Here is a 16,396-nt window from a genome sequence, read left to right on the forward strand (position 1 = left end):
AAGACCAGCCGCCTCGAATCTACTAGAGCGGATAGACCCCAAGGCGGACCACACCGTACGAAGACTCACGTGGAAGTAAGTGCGGGATCCATATACCTACGGTAACAAATCGAAGCAAAGCAGTGAGTCACGAAATATAGTCAACCTTACTACTCGTAGAAACCCGTCACATGAAAATCTGGACGTGAAGGATCGACAGAGCCCGGTTTGGATACGGTCTGTCAGATGAAGAGCAACGCGGGGGAATACGTGCGCGAGATAGCTCCGCGGAAGCTCCGAGAAGCATCTCTTCTCCCCTGCGTCGAGTTGAATCTGACATGGTAATCCGGATCGAGCTCGAGAGTAAGGATGCAACGTGGCGGCTTACCGTGCAGATATAGGGGATACGACGAATCCACACACAGACGGATAGGGAAGGCACGTCAACATGTCTATTACGGTGTTTGAGTCGGGCCTTTTCTCTCTATGGACCAGAACCATCGAAACATAGTAGTAGTGAGCGTCCGCACATGTCCACGGAACGCATATTACACCTGACACATAACTCTCCACAAGCAGCGACCATGGAATTCGCCGAGTGACGCCGTCTCCTCATACTTGACGGATCTACCAAATCCTGTCTATCGTTCCCGTGCCCGTGTTTATTTTGGCCCATGCCCGTTGGTAGCAGTTCCGTTAACGCCGTTACCGTTGCTCAAATGGGTCTCCCGGACCGCCTTTTCCAACGCTTGCTGGATGTCGCGGACCAGGTCTTCGGGCTCCTCGATGCCGCTGCTGATGCGGACGAGATCATCAAAAACGCCGACGGCCTCTCGCTGGTCTCGAGGGATGCCGGCGTGGGTCATGGCGCTCGGGAGCTCGACTAGGCTCTCGATACCGCCGAGACTCTCGGCCAGGGTGTATATCTTGGTCAGCTGACAGAAGCGTTCGGCCGCGGCGCGCCCGCCCTTGATTCGGAATGAGAGCATACCGCCTCCCATGCCGTCCCGATGTTGGCGCAACGCGATGTCCCGGTGCGGGTGGGAGTCTAGGCCGGGGTAGTTGACGGCGATGACGTGGGGATTAGCCTCGAGAGCCTCCGCCACAGCGGTGGCGTTGATGCTCGACTGCTTCACTCGCAAGTGCAGGGTTTTGACTCCCCGGTGCGCCAGCCAGCAATCAAAGGCCGAGGGGACGGCGCCGCCGGCATTCTGGAGGAACGACAGGCGCTCTCGCAGCTCATCCGAGTTGAATGCGGCCAACCCCATGACCACGTCGCTGTGTCCGTTGATGTACTTGGTGACACTATGGACGACGATGTCGGCACCGTGGTCGAGAGGGTTCTGGACGTAAGGGCTCAGAAAGGTGTTGTCGACGACAACGGCCACACCTCGGGCGTGAGCAGCGGTAGCCACCGCCCGGATGTCCACCAGCCGGAGAGTGGGGTTGCTGGGGGACTCGATCCAGACCAGCTTGGTGTTGTCTCGGATGTGCTCGGCGATGTCGACCTCGATCTGCGGGGTGAAGGTGACGGTGACGCCGTGGGCCTTGGCCACGCGAGTAAAGTAGCGGTGGGTGCCGCCGTAGACGTCGCTCACGCTGATGACATGGGAACCCGAAGCCAGACTCTGCAGGATGGTGGCGGTAGCGGCGCTGCCGCTGCCGAAGGCTAGCGCATATTTGGCATGCTCGAGGGCAGCGACGGCCTTCTCAAAGTTGTCGCGGTTGGGGTTGGCACTCCGCGAGTACTCGTACAACCCGACGGGATTCCCGACCGAGGTCTGCTCGAAGGTGGTGGAGAGAGAAATGGGCTCGATGACGGCGCCGGTGGTAGGGTCGTGAGGAGCGCCGGCATGGACGGCCAAAGTTCCGAAGCCGTGGACAGGGGCCGGTTGCGGGGGAGGGGTCGCGATTGGGTGGGTGATGGGGATCGTCATGGCTAGCGACTGCGAAGACCTGACTGTATATCTATGCAGTCCTACCAAGGCTGAGCGGTACGTGTCGGCCGAACGGGAATCACGTAGCTGGCGGACGGGTAGTGGCCGCAACCTCGACCGTCCCGCGCGTAGGTATGCTGCCAGACAAGCCCAGCCAGCAACCCCAGCACTTTTTGTTTCCAGCGCGTACGGAGCGGGCCGGTTGAGCGGTACGGACGCAGCAGAAGGGAGAAAGGCAGATACTCTCGGGAGGTGTCGAGGAGAGAGGCGAGAAAGGAGCGAGCAGTGATGAGAATAGCCGAAGCGAGTGTCAATCGACGTCTGCTGCCGGACCTGGGTGTCTTCGCTAGCCCAGACGGGAGGAGAAGAGGAGGGCGAGTGGGTAGGTATTAGCACCTGCTATAGTTCCGAGCGGGCGGATTGTCCAGACAGGCACTGTCAAGACGTGGGCCGGTCCCGACGATGCTCTCAGGTTAGGTAGGTCGGTAGACACCCAGGTTAGGTCGGTCTAGGTCTAGGTAAGTCTGGGTCTAGGTAGGTACTTGGAGCGGCACGGCATGGGGCAGGAAAATCGAGCAAGCGAAATCTCGCGTGCACCTCATGCGAAGCTGGCGTGCTCGAGATCGCCGCTTGCGCAAGGTATTACCAGCGGGAGAAGAGTAGACGGGCGAGATAGCTGGTGAAGCCGGCTGGCACCCTCTCCTTCCCCCTCGGCCAAAGACAGGTACAGCACACCCCTATATATATACCTATACATATACACACATACACACACGGCATGTCGGCCGTAATAATAATAACAGGTATACCTCGATACATCCCGGGCCCGCCAGAGACGAACTGGCCAACTCCAACAGAGAGAAAAGGCGATGTCGTCTGCGGGCGCGTGTTGTGGGTTTGTCATGGGTTAAGCCGCTGATTGGCATTTTCGCCATTGTCCACCACCGACAATTCGTCATTTGCAGGCGGCATGAGGAAATCCACCCGGCTTGGCGCTATTATTAAGCATCGCCGCCGCTGCCTCGCCCTCCTGCCACCGCCTCCGAGTGCCGCCGTCGATGTACCTACTTGAAGTCTATCTACTACCCAACAGGTAGTAACCCAGCTTTTTTTTGTTTGTTTTTTCCCCCCTTCTTCTTCTTCTTTCTCAACTCCAAAAATTGGGTGCCTGTCCACAAGTGCCTCTTCATAATACCTACCCAGGTGCATCCGCCCAACGCCGGTAGATACCTACCTTACTATCCACGTCCATCCGTAGATATGTCAGCCAGGCGCGTAAACCCCCCCCCCCCGGCTCGGACGGGGCTGAAAAGGGTACGAGTTGGTAGCAGCAAAAGGCGCGCACAAGTCCAGAACCATAAATCTCGCAGAACGTCATTGGTATGAGCTTATCAGGACCCGAACTGTCGAGAATGAGGTTGCCATCCCATCAGCGTCCCATCCCGAGTGCCGGCTTACCAATTAGATACCCTGCCCGGCCTCGAGCTGAAGCCAACATCCCAGAGAAGAGAAGAGAAGGGAAGACCATGGGGACGAGGATTTGACACGAAGTGGAAACGCCAACAGGTAATTATTACCTACAAACAATCCACGTGTGTATGTATACCTCGAGGTACCTATCTAGGTAGGCAAGCCGACAGGCCTCGGGCGCTGATTGAAGGTATGATACGGTACGGCTGTAGGTACCTAACCCCGGACACCCAGGTATATCTGTCCTGATCTGGGTACCTACCCATAATGTAGCATCCGATGGCCAAACCCACCAACTGCGTATAACCCATAATACCCATCCACGCCCTCGCCTAACATATCTGCCCATCCACACCTACGATTTCGGTCACGCCTCGATTTCGTGTTTGTAATGTCCCAACCCGCACACTCTCGGGAGCCAACAAAGCCGAAGCTGGAGGTGTGGAGATACCGAGCAGGAAGAACAAAACAACAGGCCCTTCCGTATTTCAGTCTGCTCAGCATCGCTGACGCCCGGAACTTGGACCGACCTCGAACCTCGAAACCCCATTCCCCTCACATGGCCGAACCCAAGGCCTCCCCAGCAGTATTCATCGCCTCTGCGAGACAATCCGGCCGTATCTTGTCGTAAATGTCTTTCTAGAACTCTTGGCGCTCTGGAATCCGCCCATACTGGGGCCTCTATGGCTGCTCCAAAGGCGTAGGCTGGATCGACGCCCTCGTACTCGGATTCCCGCCTCGTGCTCTCGGAGAGGTAGTTCGACGGTACCATTGCTCTCGGGCCTCCCTGACAAATTCCGCCTCTATATATGAACGCTCCCAGATTTCGGGCCCGGGTACATACCCCGTTACGAATCCCAGCTGAGGAATATCGAAACAGCGTGAAGCTCACTGATCCCCCCGTAACCTAGAGGATCATATAAGTAGAGGGCTGCCATATTGCTGCTCTATGTAGAGGGAGACCTTCGCGTACTCGGTGTATAACCTCGTATCACTCTCGTCAGCGCTGTCTAAAGGCCCCAGGTAGAAGAGCTAGTTTCCTCCCAGAAACAACCTGGTTGTGTCAGTAGAAACCGGATTCTCGTTCTCGACGACTCTCTCCTTATACGCCGTTTATTGTCCAGAGAGCTGCCCCATACGTCTCACTTCCACATAGCGGACTACTAAGTTCTAGATATCCTCAAAAAGTCAGGTGTTCCATCAGAGCCCAAACGAGCCACGACGTCCAACCCCATATCCATGACCTGCTTGGCACAGGGCCCCTAGATCCCGAGGGCCAAATGTCCACTCGTCCAAGAACGAGAAATATACCATACCTTACGCGAAGGATCTAGAGCCCAGGGTAGCTCGGTATCAACTCACAGCCGCCGTTGGCAGGTAGGCCTAAGCTCCAGCTGCTGCATATGGCCATCGAGGAAGCCATGTAGTAGCGGTGATACGATAACTTGAACCACCCGCTCCATCGTCGCCGCTTATGTCGCCTACACATGTCGCCTACACGACCAGCTCCCAGCCTTTTGCTCGCTGTCCTCCATAACACACCGCGTCACCCCGAGGGCCGCCATGAACAAAAAGTGTCGGTGACCATCACCGAAGTGATAGAAGCGCCGTCCATCTACTGAACGCCTTGCGGCAGGGTACACGTCGTAGCTGGCGTAGGCTCACGAAGGTATCAACTAGCGAGATCTAGGTATACAATGAACGAGCGGCAAGCGCGCTGAACGGCGGACGGAGACGGTCGAGAGAAAACGGAGACATTCCCGCTTGTGCCTTCAAGTAGCTTCAGAGGCGGGAATGAGTCCGGATTACCGGATCACCTCTCGTGGTACGAGACAGAACAAACATTGGAGCAAGCAAGCACAGGAAAGGGGGTGTTGTCACACCATAGCATGTGCGTAACTACGGTTTCAACACCACCTCACCCCCTCCGCTCCCCTCCCCTCCCCGGCCTCGCGCGACGACGAGGGAGGTCTATGAGGTTGATGGAACCCTCCTCTTCTCTCACTCCTACCTCTCCTCTCAAGCCTGTTACCCTCCCCGTCATTCGCTCGATCAAGGGAGATGTCAAATAATCGCCTCCCCATTGCTTCTGCTTTTCTTACTCCCGTCTGGGCATCCGCAGCTGGAGCTTAAATATTTGGAGCCACAATGGCGAATTCCTTCCCCTCCTCGTTTCTCGATGGGTGCCCAGTTGAGCGCGTAGACAGGGTTGTCGGAACCCGGGGTAAGTTGTACGATGCACACGGACTAGCGAGTGACAAGCCGGCCCACCCCGAAGTCCGGAGGAAGGGTCGTGATGCTTGGGCAGGGTCAGGAACGAGCGGCAAGTATCGAAGGTATGCTATGCGCGCCCGACACCGTGGTATTCCGCTCTACCCCGTGGCCCAACCGGCCGATATCCGCTGCACCGGATCGAGACGCCCGCCTCCCCCCCGCACCATCTACAGTCCTCCCGTCTCGTCGCCTACGAGCCGTGCTGCATGCGGGTAGTCAGTCTCCTTGACGAGTCAGTCAATAGATATCCCAAGAAGCGGCAGCGGCGGACCAGAGAAAAACTATTGTCGATGTCTAAAGAGAAGAACACGCCAGGGGAGCCTCGGGGAGGTAGATTGAGATAGCGTGTGATCTCAGCCTGGAATCTGTGTACCCAGCCCATGTAAGATACCACTTTCAACCTAGAACAGCCATCCTCTGCGATAGGAGCGTAAGGCCTACGGTCGTGTACCTTATGAGCCGTGCACGATCCAATCGACCCCGGCGGCCGGGCCTCCTCAGGTGACCCGTGTCGAGAAGCCGGCGTCTCGGCTTCGCAGCGAGATAGAAGCGAGGCCGCCGCACCAGACCCCTAAGGGGTCCCCGAATCCGAGGACTCGGAGAGGCCCGCGCTGCCGGCCGGCCGGCAGATACACACTCTTTGCCCGCCCCCATCGGGTGCGTCCGAGTCCCGCGTCTGCTTCCAGAACCACGACGTCGACGTCGTCGTAGGTAGATTTTGCTACTAGCACACGTATCCGGGGCTATCTGCATTGAGGGGGATTTCTTCGCCGCCGGGGTGCCCCGTCGTCGATACAGGCAAGGACGGACAGGCCGCCACCCACCGGAAGGGAGGCTAGCTTCACTGTGTTACAAGCCCACGGCCGGCTCCGAGGAGTTGGCTGCCAAAGGACAGGCCGTAGCCGTCTACTCGAAATGGCCCGCAGTCCTCGCGACACTCGCGGCAGACGGATACGAGGAAGAGGCAAGTTCCCCCCCCTTTCCAAACCGACGAGAGCGCTTCGTGTCCACCTCGCGAATTCCAGAGAGCAAGTATTGCAAGGGAAGAGTGGAGTTCAATTACACCTCAAGCCAGGCCCGAGGCGATCTCTACAGAGTGAAGACTACCGTGCGGCCCAGCTCTTTTTTTTTTTTTCTTTCTCACGTAGACGCCCCCTCTACTCCTCCCCTCCCACTCCTCCCCCGTTTCCTCCCTCAGCGCGGTATCTACATGGCTCTATACAAAGCATGACCCTCGCGAGTTCGCCACATGCATTCTCCACTCCGGTTTTTTTTTCTTTCCCTCTCAGTCCTCGCCTTCTTCACACTTGTCGTTGCGAATATCGTACACGTAGCGTAGGTATGGTACATCCGGGTCGTGGGGTTCTTGTTCTCGTGCGGGTATCGTTCGCGATCACTCGTTGATCTTGGCCAGGATCCTGCGGCGCCGGGCGGGTTAGCAGATGCGGGGACCAGCCGGGGTGCTGCCGTGCGACGCATGACCCAGCCCGAGTGTGCACGATCAGGGAAGCGGGAGAGGCCGGGGAAAGAAAGAAAGAAAGAAGAAAAAAGGGGGATGGGTCCTTACTCGCTGTCGCGGAAGAGGTGGTACTCGTCCTCTCCGACCTTGACGGGGGATCCTCCGTACTTCGCGAAGAAGAATAAACAGTTAGCAACAACCCCTACCTAATCTCCGTCGGGGGGAATAGAGAGAGAAAGGAATTGGGCAGGCAACTCACCTGGGGGATCAGGACCCTGTCGCCGGCCTGGACGCCCATGGGCACGCGCTTGCCGTCCTCGCTGAGGGCGCCGGGGCCGACGGCCAGCACGCGGCCCTCGTTGAGCTCCTTGACGCTCGACTCCGGCAGGAAGATGCCGCTGGCCGTCTTCGTGTCCGCCTTGATCCGCTGCACCAGCACCCGATCCAGCAGCGGCACCAGCGACTTGATCGATCGGATAGCGGTGGCCTGCAGAAACGTTTCCCCCCAGAGCGCGTTAGACACGGTCTAGTATCGCTGCCCGCCGGCACGGCCGAGCCGTTTCGGGGTGCCGGAGTGCGATTGGGGGAGGAAGGAAAGGCCGGCTTGTTCGGCTGGGAAGGACAAAAAAAAATTCTGTTTTTTTTTTTCAATCCGCGCTCGCACGGTAGTGTGCGGGCGGTAGTTTGACGCTCGGCGGAATGGGGGTTGGGAGAAGGGAGGGAGGGGGGCTATGCGTACCATTGTGATGTTGTGTATATGTGTGTATGCTCAATGGCAGATTGCGGGCAGAGCGAGAATTTCTCCGGAACTGTCTGAGGAGGAGGAGGAAACTCGGATGTTGAAATGTGAAGCTATCGCGGTGTTGGGGCTGTGATAGAAAGCTTTAGAAGATTCAAGTGGCCTGTGGACCGAGGAACCCCTCCAAACTTTTTTTCATTGCAGGGTTTTTCCGATTACCGGGGCTACTCGCCTAGCCAGGTATTACTTAATCCGTAAAGGGCGAGAGGAGGAGGTACCTACCTACCTAGGTACCTAATCTACCAGAGGTACTTGTGGTGCGAGTACCTCCAGTGTTTCCACGTGCGGGCGCGCGGGGTTGGTTCTCTTACGTCCGAACAGCCCGAACCATCCGCGTCGGTTACGTGCCTGCACCGGGTTGTCCGGATCCACGTACGTGGAGGAACCTAAGATACCTTAGGGACCTATCATAGGAGGTAAACACTCCCCCTGGTGTACACAATTCACAGCGCACTCTAGGTAGGCAACGTCTACAGAAAATAAAACACGTTACTGCCTGCCAACCCGCAATTGAATGAATACTCTGATCCCCATCCCTACGTAGATGCAAGATATATGGCGTTAACAGCTCGCGCTTTTCTGCCTCTACTATCCTGCAATAAACATGCTTTGCTTGTAGCTCGGTGCCGCATAGTCACACTGACAGCTCTAGCCTACACCGTTGTGAACCTCTATGGTTTTCGCCGCGTCCGCTTCCCCCACCACAGCGGTCGAGACTATATCTAACTCCTAACCTAGACGCCGTAGAATACTGTCCCTTACACCCTGTAGTCCAGAACACATCCTGTATCACACACCAGCCACTCACCCACTCACTCACTTACTCACACCACACACACGTCCATCCCCGTAGCTCCTTCCTATTTGCTAGGCGGTGCTGGCGGCTCGAGAACATGAACGTGATCCTGTGCGTGGATGACCTTCCCGTGTTCTACCTGCCTACACACCACCGTGTCTGACACCCAAGGCTCCTCGAGGATCTCAGACATCTGAGCCCGCTGCTTCGGATCTATCGTCAGCATTCTCCCAATGATATGCCTGCTCTCCCTGGGAAGCAGCCGCAGCAGACGCCACGGTCCTCTGATGAGCTCCTTGGCCTCCTTATTTTCCTGGCCGCTGGCCGCTGCCGGTTTAGGCGTCGAGGGTTCAACGATCCTGGGTTTCTGCTTCTCCATCTCCTCCTCTGAGAATATATCCCGTTGCGGGATAGTCGACAAATCATTGGTAGACCGCGAGGGAATGATCAACTTCTTGGGATCGTGACCGGGGCTCGGCTCCGCCGCGAAGAACTTGTACGAGTTATCCGTCATGCGGGGGACTTTCCACGGAAATCGTCTGAGTATCATGCAGCAGAATATGATCGCGAGCGACCAAATGTCCACGGCCTGCGGGTCGTATTTGCGCTCGTCGTAAACCTCCGGGGCCAGGTACGGATCGGAGCCGACGACGCCTGTCTACTTGTTAGATACGTGCGATAATTGTCTGTCAGGTTCTCGACTTACCCGCTGCGAGCACGATCTCGCTCTCAAAAGGGTACCTAAAAACGTGCGCGCTACCGAAGTCGATGATCTTCATAATCCCATGTTGGCTAACAACGACGTTGTCCAATTTCAGGTCCCGATGAGCCAGGCCGGAGCTGTGGAGATAGGTCACTCCGCTGAGAATTTGTAGGAAACAGCAAAATATTTCGGGCTTCGACATTCTCCCCGTCATCACTATGGCAAACAGGTCGAAGGGAGCGTACTCCATGACCTCGTACCATTTCCCCTTCTCTTGAACGATGTCGAGCGTCTCGATAATGTTACCGTGGTGCAACGCGGACCCAATGCAGAACTCGGCTGTCAGCTTCTTGACATACTCCTTTTCGGTTTCGTAAGAGTGCCGAGGACGAAACTCCTTCACTGCAAAAACTGTGTTATCGTCGGTCCTCCTCATCAGTTTAACGGAGCCTCCGGCGCCGGCCCCGAGAACTCGGCCGAGCTTCCCATACTTTGCCGAGAGGCCGTGATCATCGGCGAACGGGACCCGCGGGGTCGCTCTCGAACCTAGAGGCGAAGGCGACGTCGATTTTTTGGGCTTGTGGTTGACCCCGACCTTGAAAAACCGCTTCAGGTCGGACATGGACCCGTGGGTACTCGGTGCCGTCGAATTGCTCCTCGCAGGATGGAGATCGCCTGATTTATTCCGGTTCGTGAAGAAAGTAGAGTGCCTCTTCTCCTGCTTGTCGATCTTCGAGAGATTCGTGGAGGAAGCCGAAGGGGAGCCTCGCTTCTTCTTCTTGGCAAACACGAATCTCTGGTCTATGCTACCACTCAACTTCTGCGGCGGTCGCCTACTGGCGGCATACGGGTCATTGGCATCCCCGTGGGGAGTGAAGGGCCGCGAGTAAAAATGAGAGGCGGTATACCTCGCCGGGCTTGTTTCTCTCGAGACAGGCACAGACGAACCGTCACCCGGCCCGATGCTAAACATGCCTCTTCGATGAGTAGATCGGGACCCGCCGTCATTCTCATCTACCGCGGTCGAGCGTTGCGAAATGTTATCACTAGAGGCCGGCCGATGCGTTAAACCGATCCGGGGCGAGTCAGGTCGGGAATCCTGGCCAGAGGCCTGCGGAGTTATCGCCCGAGAGTCGAAGCCGCGGTCAGGCCCGGGGCCTGGGCCTGGTTTCGCATTTCGGTAGTCTGCGGCGGCGGAAGTTCCGGCCGGGGTCAAGGGTGGCGATGCCAGCTCAGGGGCTTTGGGGCTCAACCGCGGCGATGGATGGCCCATAGGGCTATGGCTGTGCTGGGGAGTGGCACTAGGCGTGGTCTCATTCGACACAACCTAGAGGAACGCTGTCAGCTACGACTAGACGAGGACAGGTCTCGAGGCTCCTCAGAAATATATGTTGTCATCGATAGCAGACTTGTCCGTCGAACAAAGCATCGCCCCGCACATGATCTCAGAAGGACAATCAAGGCGCAACGGCAACAGGGCAATCGTGGGAACTCTGCGTGCTATCGCTCGCAGCTTCCCTAACGACCAATACTGGAGGTATATGACATACCCTGGAGGGTGGTAGGGAGACCGGGGCAAAGGAATAATTCTTCAATCGCTCCTCCTGGAGCACGGTGCCGTGGAGCGAGCGGGACAGGGCGCGTATCAGGTCAGGAGTGGCAGGCAAGGCCTCTTGCCGGGTTTCCGGAAGGGCCAGGGATGCACTAGGAGGATCGATCTCGTCGATGGTCGACGCGAAGCGTACCGCGGGCGCACGCTCTGCAAGCTCTGCAGGGCCATCGGTAGGCTCGGGAACGGCGACGGAACAGCCTGCAACCAGATTCACTGTGTTAGTCATCCAAAACCTAGGGAGGGACTCGATTCCCAAGGAGAGGCGGCGGTAAACCGGGTCACAGGGGTAGGTGGTGTCAAATGAAATGATGATGATAATAATAATAATAATAACAACATTACCTTGCAGCGGCTCCAGCGAGCGACGCTTATCGGCGTCGATCGAATTTGGCATGGCAACCAAGGACGCCGAAGAAGGCGGTAAATTTGCGAGACAATCTAAAGGCGCCAGAAGGAGGGAGGGTAAGGATAAACGAATGCTTGCGAGCTCTGGGCCGAGAAATGGCCCCCAAAGAGTAGGTCGGCGGCGGGTGAAGAGAGAGGAAGGGAGAGGGAGAGAAGGGGGGGAAAAATTGAAGGAAATGAAAGAGAGAGAGAGAGAAGGCAGGAGAAAGAGGAAGTAGACGATGACGACGTGGTGTGCCCGACTGGGTAATGTTCTAGTTCTAGGCCGGGGGAGATAATACGTTAGGATAGTTCGGCTCTGTCGCTCTCCACGCCCTCGTCCTCTCCGTCTCCGCCTCTCTCTGGGCAATTCAGCGTGGGCACAGGGTGGGCGAGCGAGCGAGCGCTGTGAGTGCGTGAGTGAGTGTGTGTGTGTTGTGTCTCTCCCATCCGCTTCTGTCTCATCAAACCCTGCGAGCGACTTGCGTCCCACGGTGGGGCAGTCTAGCGTTGGTAGCTCCTGGTGCTGTTCCCAGCTCCCACCTTCCCACCTTCCCACCTCCGCCGTTGCCTGCCCGCGGCTGCCCGCCATAATGTCCGGCACTGGCGGGAGCACAAGACACCACTATCGACGTACGCATCGGTCCATCGATCGCACGGGAGGTCGAACGCCCTCTGCAGCCACCTGTCTGGGCAGCTAAACCCTCCACGTCTACGTAAGGGATCTCGATGGCCACACCCACGCCCACGCTCGCCGTCCTGCCACGGACCCGGCCAAGCCGAGCAGGATGGCCGAGCTATCTGAGGTACGTGAGTGAGTGAGTGAGTGTGCGTATGAGTCTATACACCCCCCCCCCCTTTCTGCGTCGCTAATCCCTATCGACCACATACCTGCCGCAGCTCAGCCACTGACACAGGCACAGCAATTACGAGTTACGAGTCAAATTTAAGTGTATTGGTTCCAGATCGGGAGGTGAGGGTGCTTGGAAATACTAAGAGATAGCGGGAGGTACTTCCAAGCCCAGCTAATTAAGATGCCTCGGCCTTTACCCGAGCTGTACCCACCAGACTCATTCTCCGACTGGTTGGGGTACATGGGAGGCTTGTACCTGGATGGGACATGCGGGCACTCACACGTACCTAGGTACCTTCACAGGCTCGTTTGTACAGGCGCAAGGTGGGGGGATTCGAGATTCCATCCGTTTGCGACGAAGCTACTCGGCCGCTAAGTACCTAATGTATGGGCGCGACGGATACAGTATGTCCCTAGATAGCTGGATAGGTACAAGGTAGGTAGCTGAATAAAAGAATTGCACACGCCGCTTCGAGGAAGTGCCCCATACTTTAGGTACATAGGTACCTAGATAATCACTACTACATCTAGGTGGGTAGGCTAAGAATTGAAGGTGCATGCAGTACCTCTTACCCTAGGTAGGTACCTATTCGCACCTGTAAGATGTTACCTACCTTGAGTATATGCGGAGGGAAGGAAAAAAACAAGAGACGGATAGGGTTTAAAGAAAAAGAAACTAGGTCATACTTTTATTTTTAAATATACATATATATAATATATTATAAAAATATCAAGGAGAAAAAAACTCCTTTCTCGGCTCCTCTTCTCTATATGCTTATTCCTTCATTATGTCTCGATGCTAGCTTCCGCCCAGATCCGCTCCCTTACAGCTTCTGGGCCTGCTTCAATTCACCTATATACACGCGTACCTCTGTTATCCCTGCGTTAGCTTCCTTGGTTAACTCATATATGTAGGTAGGGATGCAGAGCGAAGCAGGGAGCACTATCAGATGGACTCGAATCCGACTCCATGGCTTCGGCCAAAGAACTGGTAGTAGTTCACCATCCGAAAGTCAAATGAAGAACCGGAGGTTGAAAGAGCTAGGTACCTAGTGACCAAGAGGTAACGGCACGAGAGAGAACGAAACCCGACCCTGTCTTTCCGCCACCCGCCACACCTAGGCCGGGCAGACCTGGTACTATTGTAGATAGAGGTATTTCAGACATGCATGCATATGTGTATACATACATGCGCTTGCAGCGCCTGTGAGAGGTTGACTCGTTCTCGGAATCGTGTGCAGGCTCCATATAAGCTCCTCCCTGTATGAGTACGTGTGAATCAGTACCTACATACAGACGGTATACGTTTCCTGTGCCCGGCGGCGGCGGCGACGCTACGCTACGGGTGCGTGCCTGGATCCGGCCAACCCAGCTTTTGCCGCAACCCGCCCTGCGGGCTTGCCATGATCTACTATGCATTGTCATCGGGGCCGGCAAGCGGCCAAGAGAACCAAGGGTGCCAGATGTTCCGAGGCAAAGCATGGAAGGTTGCATTGGTTCTCTCATATCCATCCATACATCCATCCCATCCCATCCCATCCCATCCTCACAGTTTGCATGCCATCCCGTCCAAAAATGTGCGTAGGTCGGGTATCTACCCAGAGGTAGGGTTACGATTAAGGGACCGGTGATGGGTAGAGATACGTAGGTATACATGATGCACCCAGGTAATATACCTAGGTACCTACGTCGCATGTATCTTCTTCAGACCCCGTCCAATTTACCAGATCTTCGATTTCGAGGCGAATCCGTCCACGACGTCTGGCCGGGAGGGTGGCCACCAGTTCCATAAATTGGCGAGCTAGGTAATATATCCCCCCCCCTCGCCCCCCTCTGTCTCCCTTCGTACTCGGGCCGTCCAATTGCCTCTCCCGGTACCCTCCCAAGATTTATTTAATGTGCATACATATGCGTGCCGGCCCGGTAGGAGGTACCTGCAAGGTAGGTACCTCTTATACGTTAATTACATGCCCCCCCCCCCCCCCCCCCGGTTTCACACCGTAAATAGGAGGAGGGTCCAGGGGAGCTATGTACCGCACATATATGCCTACCTCCTATACAAAGTAATCGCCATCGAGAAAGCGACCAAAAAAGAACCGTCTATACTTGGGTGCTCAATGTAGTAGTAGCGTAGCAGTGTTTGGGGCATGTGCGAGATGCACCCATTCAAGCATGTAGCTAGAGCGTCGATGGCCATCTGAGACCGGTATCTCGGAGCGTGAGAGGACCAGATGTGTTAGGGAAATGTGCCATGCGATCGTATCCAGCCTCGTTGCTCAAGACCGGCAGCGTCTTTTGATGTATACGGACGCGCAGTGTGCCCAGAAAAAATCGCCGAAGCCACGATTCATGTTCCACCAGGCCTTCTAGAAGATATCCCGCATCTACACTATCAAGAGGGCCAATTTATCCCGCCTTCCCAGCACGAACCCCAGGTGGATATACCAAGTACAGATCCGCCTACATCCATATAGACATGTATACCTAGGTACCTACTTATATGTACAGATGTATATAGATGGATGTCTATAAGGTTAGCAGCCCAGGTAGTTATTTTCGGCATCGCCGCCCACGCCAACTTATTTCATCAGTATTGAATTTAATACCGCTGTTCATCTTGACCGATCGAGGGGATTAGCGCTACTATGTGTATACCTTAGGCATCTTTCTCGTCGTCTCGCCCCCTGCGGGTGTCAAAAGACCGCCTAGAGCGAGTTCACTGCATGGTATGCGATGTAATTGTGCTTGGCTATACTATATATCTCGTCCGACCGACTGCTATTCAACGCAAACGGCGGTCCTCGTCATTACTGCTGCGCTATTACGGCGGCTAACGGCGGTCTCGAGAGTGAGGGATATAAATATATTTCAAGGAGGTTCAGGCCGAAGTGCGTTTATCGGTTGGAACGCGGCCCCCCTTCCCCCCCACAACCGGCATGTCACAGCATTGGATATTTTCTACGTCGTATAAATCAGTCCAGTATTTCTCAGCAGTATCAGGTTGGCGATACCCTCGCCGCGTGAGCTTGTACATTCGGTCGACAACATCGGTATAGGGATTTGATTCTCCGGTACACATCGTGGAGGACTAAGCCACTGTATGTCCGAACACACGGAGTAAAAGCTCTGTAAGGCGGGCAGGCAACCTTCTTGCCGCTCGCTCCGATGCTCCAGGCGACGGAGTCAGGTGGTTGAGTTGATCCTACCCTCCAGTTATGGGACTACCGCGATACCCATTGATTTGGTTTGGTATATGATGGACCTGCAGAGTCCCTCGAGGGAGAGGCCAGAAAGTCGCAGCTCCGATTGTTTTATCTTCGCAATTTCGTAGACGTGTTTTAAGCTCACCGTGCCGACTATTTCATGGCCAGGTCGGCTCGCGCCTTTCTTCTTCCCCGTCTTGCCGGGAGCCAAGTCTGCTGCGTTCCGCAGGAGCCAGGACGTCTGGGGTGTTCGGACATCGAAAGAGAACGACCGGTCTGCGCGTACCGTCACTCGAGTTGGCATCGGCGTCCCCGGTATGATATGTGCTGTCCGCGCGTTGAACTCCTGCACGGGATACGGCTGTCAATTCAAGCGCATCGGTTTCCCTTTTTGTTTCTCACAAAAGAATAGGGTGGTTACCTTACAAAAGTCCATAGACTTAACACCTTTGCTTCCGAGCGCGGGACCGACCGGTGGACTCGGGGTGGCCTTGCCCGCGCCCACAATGAGCTTCACGACCTGGTCGGCGCCAATGGCTGACCGCGCCGCCTTAGACATCTTGTAGCGATTTGCTGTGTATTAGAAGGGGCAATGTGCGATAGAGACTTGCTGGGCTGGTCGACGTGGTCTTTGAAAAAATGAAAAAAAAAAAAAAAAAAAGATCCACTTTGAGCCACAGCGACCCCCACATTCGACTCTGCGCCACAGCCTCGGCCAGACCTGCGCCTCACCAGCGTGCCTCATAACTTGGAGGTACCTACTGCTGCACCTGTGACGGCCGGCCTACCGGGGCCGAAGTTCCCAAATTGATGCAGATATAAAACGCAAGGTAAGCTACCTAGGGTATACCGAAGTGCATAGGTATCCGGTAGGCCCTTTGGTGCCTATTGTGTCTGGATTGATTGATAGGTAGGTACCTACCTTAG

The 16,396-nt window shown here is 55.8% G+C and overlaps 4 protein-coding genes across 4 annotated transcripts; all 4 read right to left on the minus strand.

The window, feature by feature from the left end:
* Window positions 1-560: 560 nt before the first annotated feature.
* Window positions 561-2,366, minus strand: GGS23DRAFT_28267 (Cys/Met metabolism PLP-dependent enzyme). The gene has a single exon (XM_051512567.1). It carries the CDS (start codon window positions 1,914-1,916, stop codon window positions 642-644), a length of 1,275 nt encoding a protein of 424 aa, XP_051377120.1. The 5' UTR covers window positions 1,917-2,366; the 3' UTR covers window positions 561-641.
* A 3,960-nt stretch (window positions 2,367-6,326) lies between these two features.
* Window positions 6,327-8,099, minus strand: GGS23DRAFT_545332 (hsp10-like protein). The gene is made up of 4 exons (XM_051514972.1): window positions 7,859-8,099; window positions 7,379-7,606; window positions 7,228-7,286; window positions 6,327-7,078 (listed from the first exon to the last, which is right to left on the minus strand). The coding sequence occupies exons 1-4, from the start codon at window positions 7,859-7,861 to the stop codon at window positions 7,054-7,056; spliced, it is 315 nt and encodes a 104-aa protein (XP_051377121.1). The 5' UTR covers window positions 7,862-8,099; the 3' UTR covers window positions 6,327-7,053.
* A 303-nt stretch (window positions 8,100-8,402) lies between these two features.
* GGS23DRAFT_545339 (Pkinase-domain-containing protein) lies at window positions 8,403-12,734 on the minus strand. The gene is made up of 5 exons (XM_051514973.1): window positions 12,337-12,734; window positions 11,372-12,241; window positions 10,968-11,227; window positions 9,421-10,744; window positions 8,403-9,368 (listed from the first exon to the last, which is right to left on the minus strand). Exons 2-5 carry the CDS (start codon window positions 12,003-12,005, stop codon window positions 8,779-8,781), a joined length of 2,808 nt encoding a protein of 935 aa, XP_051377122.1. The 5' UTR covers window positions 12,006-12,241; window positions 12,337-12,734; the 3' UTR covers window positions 8,403-8,778.
* Window positions 12,735-15,358: 2,624 nt separating this feature from the next.
* On the minus strand, window positions 15,359-16,113 carry GGS23DRAFT_28419 (ribosomal protein L11). Its single transcript, XM_051512576.1, has 2 exons — window positions 15,891-16,113; window positions 15,359-15,815 (listed from the first exon to the last, which is right to left on the minus strand). The coding sequence occupies exons 1-2, from the start codon at window positions 16,026-16,028 to the stop codon at window positions 15,480-15,482; spliced, it is 474 nt and encodes a 157-aa protein (XP_051377123.1). The 5' UTR covers window positions 16,029-16,113; the 3' UTR covers window positions 15,359-15,479.
* Window positions 16,114-16,396: the final 283 nt, after the last annotated feature.

This window comes from Durotheca rogersii (genome assembly GCF_024521655.1).
Source record: "Durotheca rogersii strain YMJ 92031201 chromosome Unknown GGS23scaffold_1, whole genome shotgun sequence".
Classification (NCBI taxonomy): domain Eukaryota; kingdom Fungi; phylum Ascomycota; class Sordariomycetes; order Xylariales; family Xylariaceae; genus Durotheca; species Durotheca rogersii.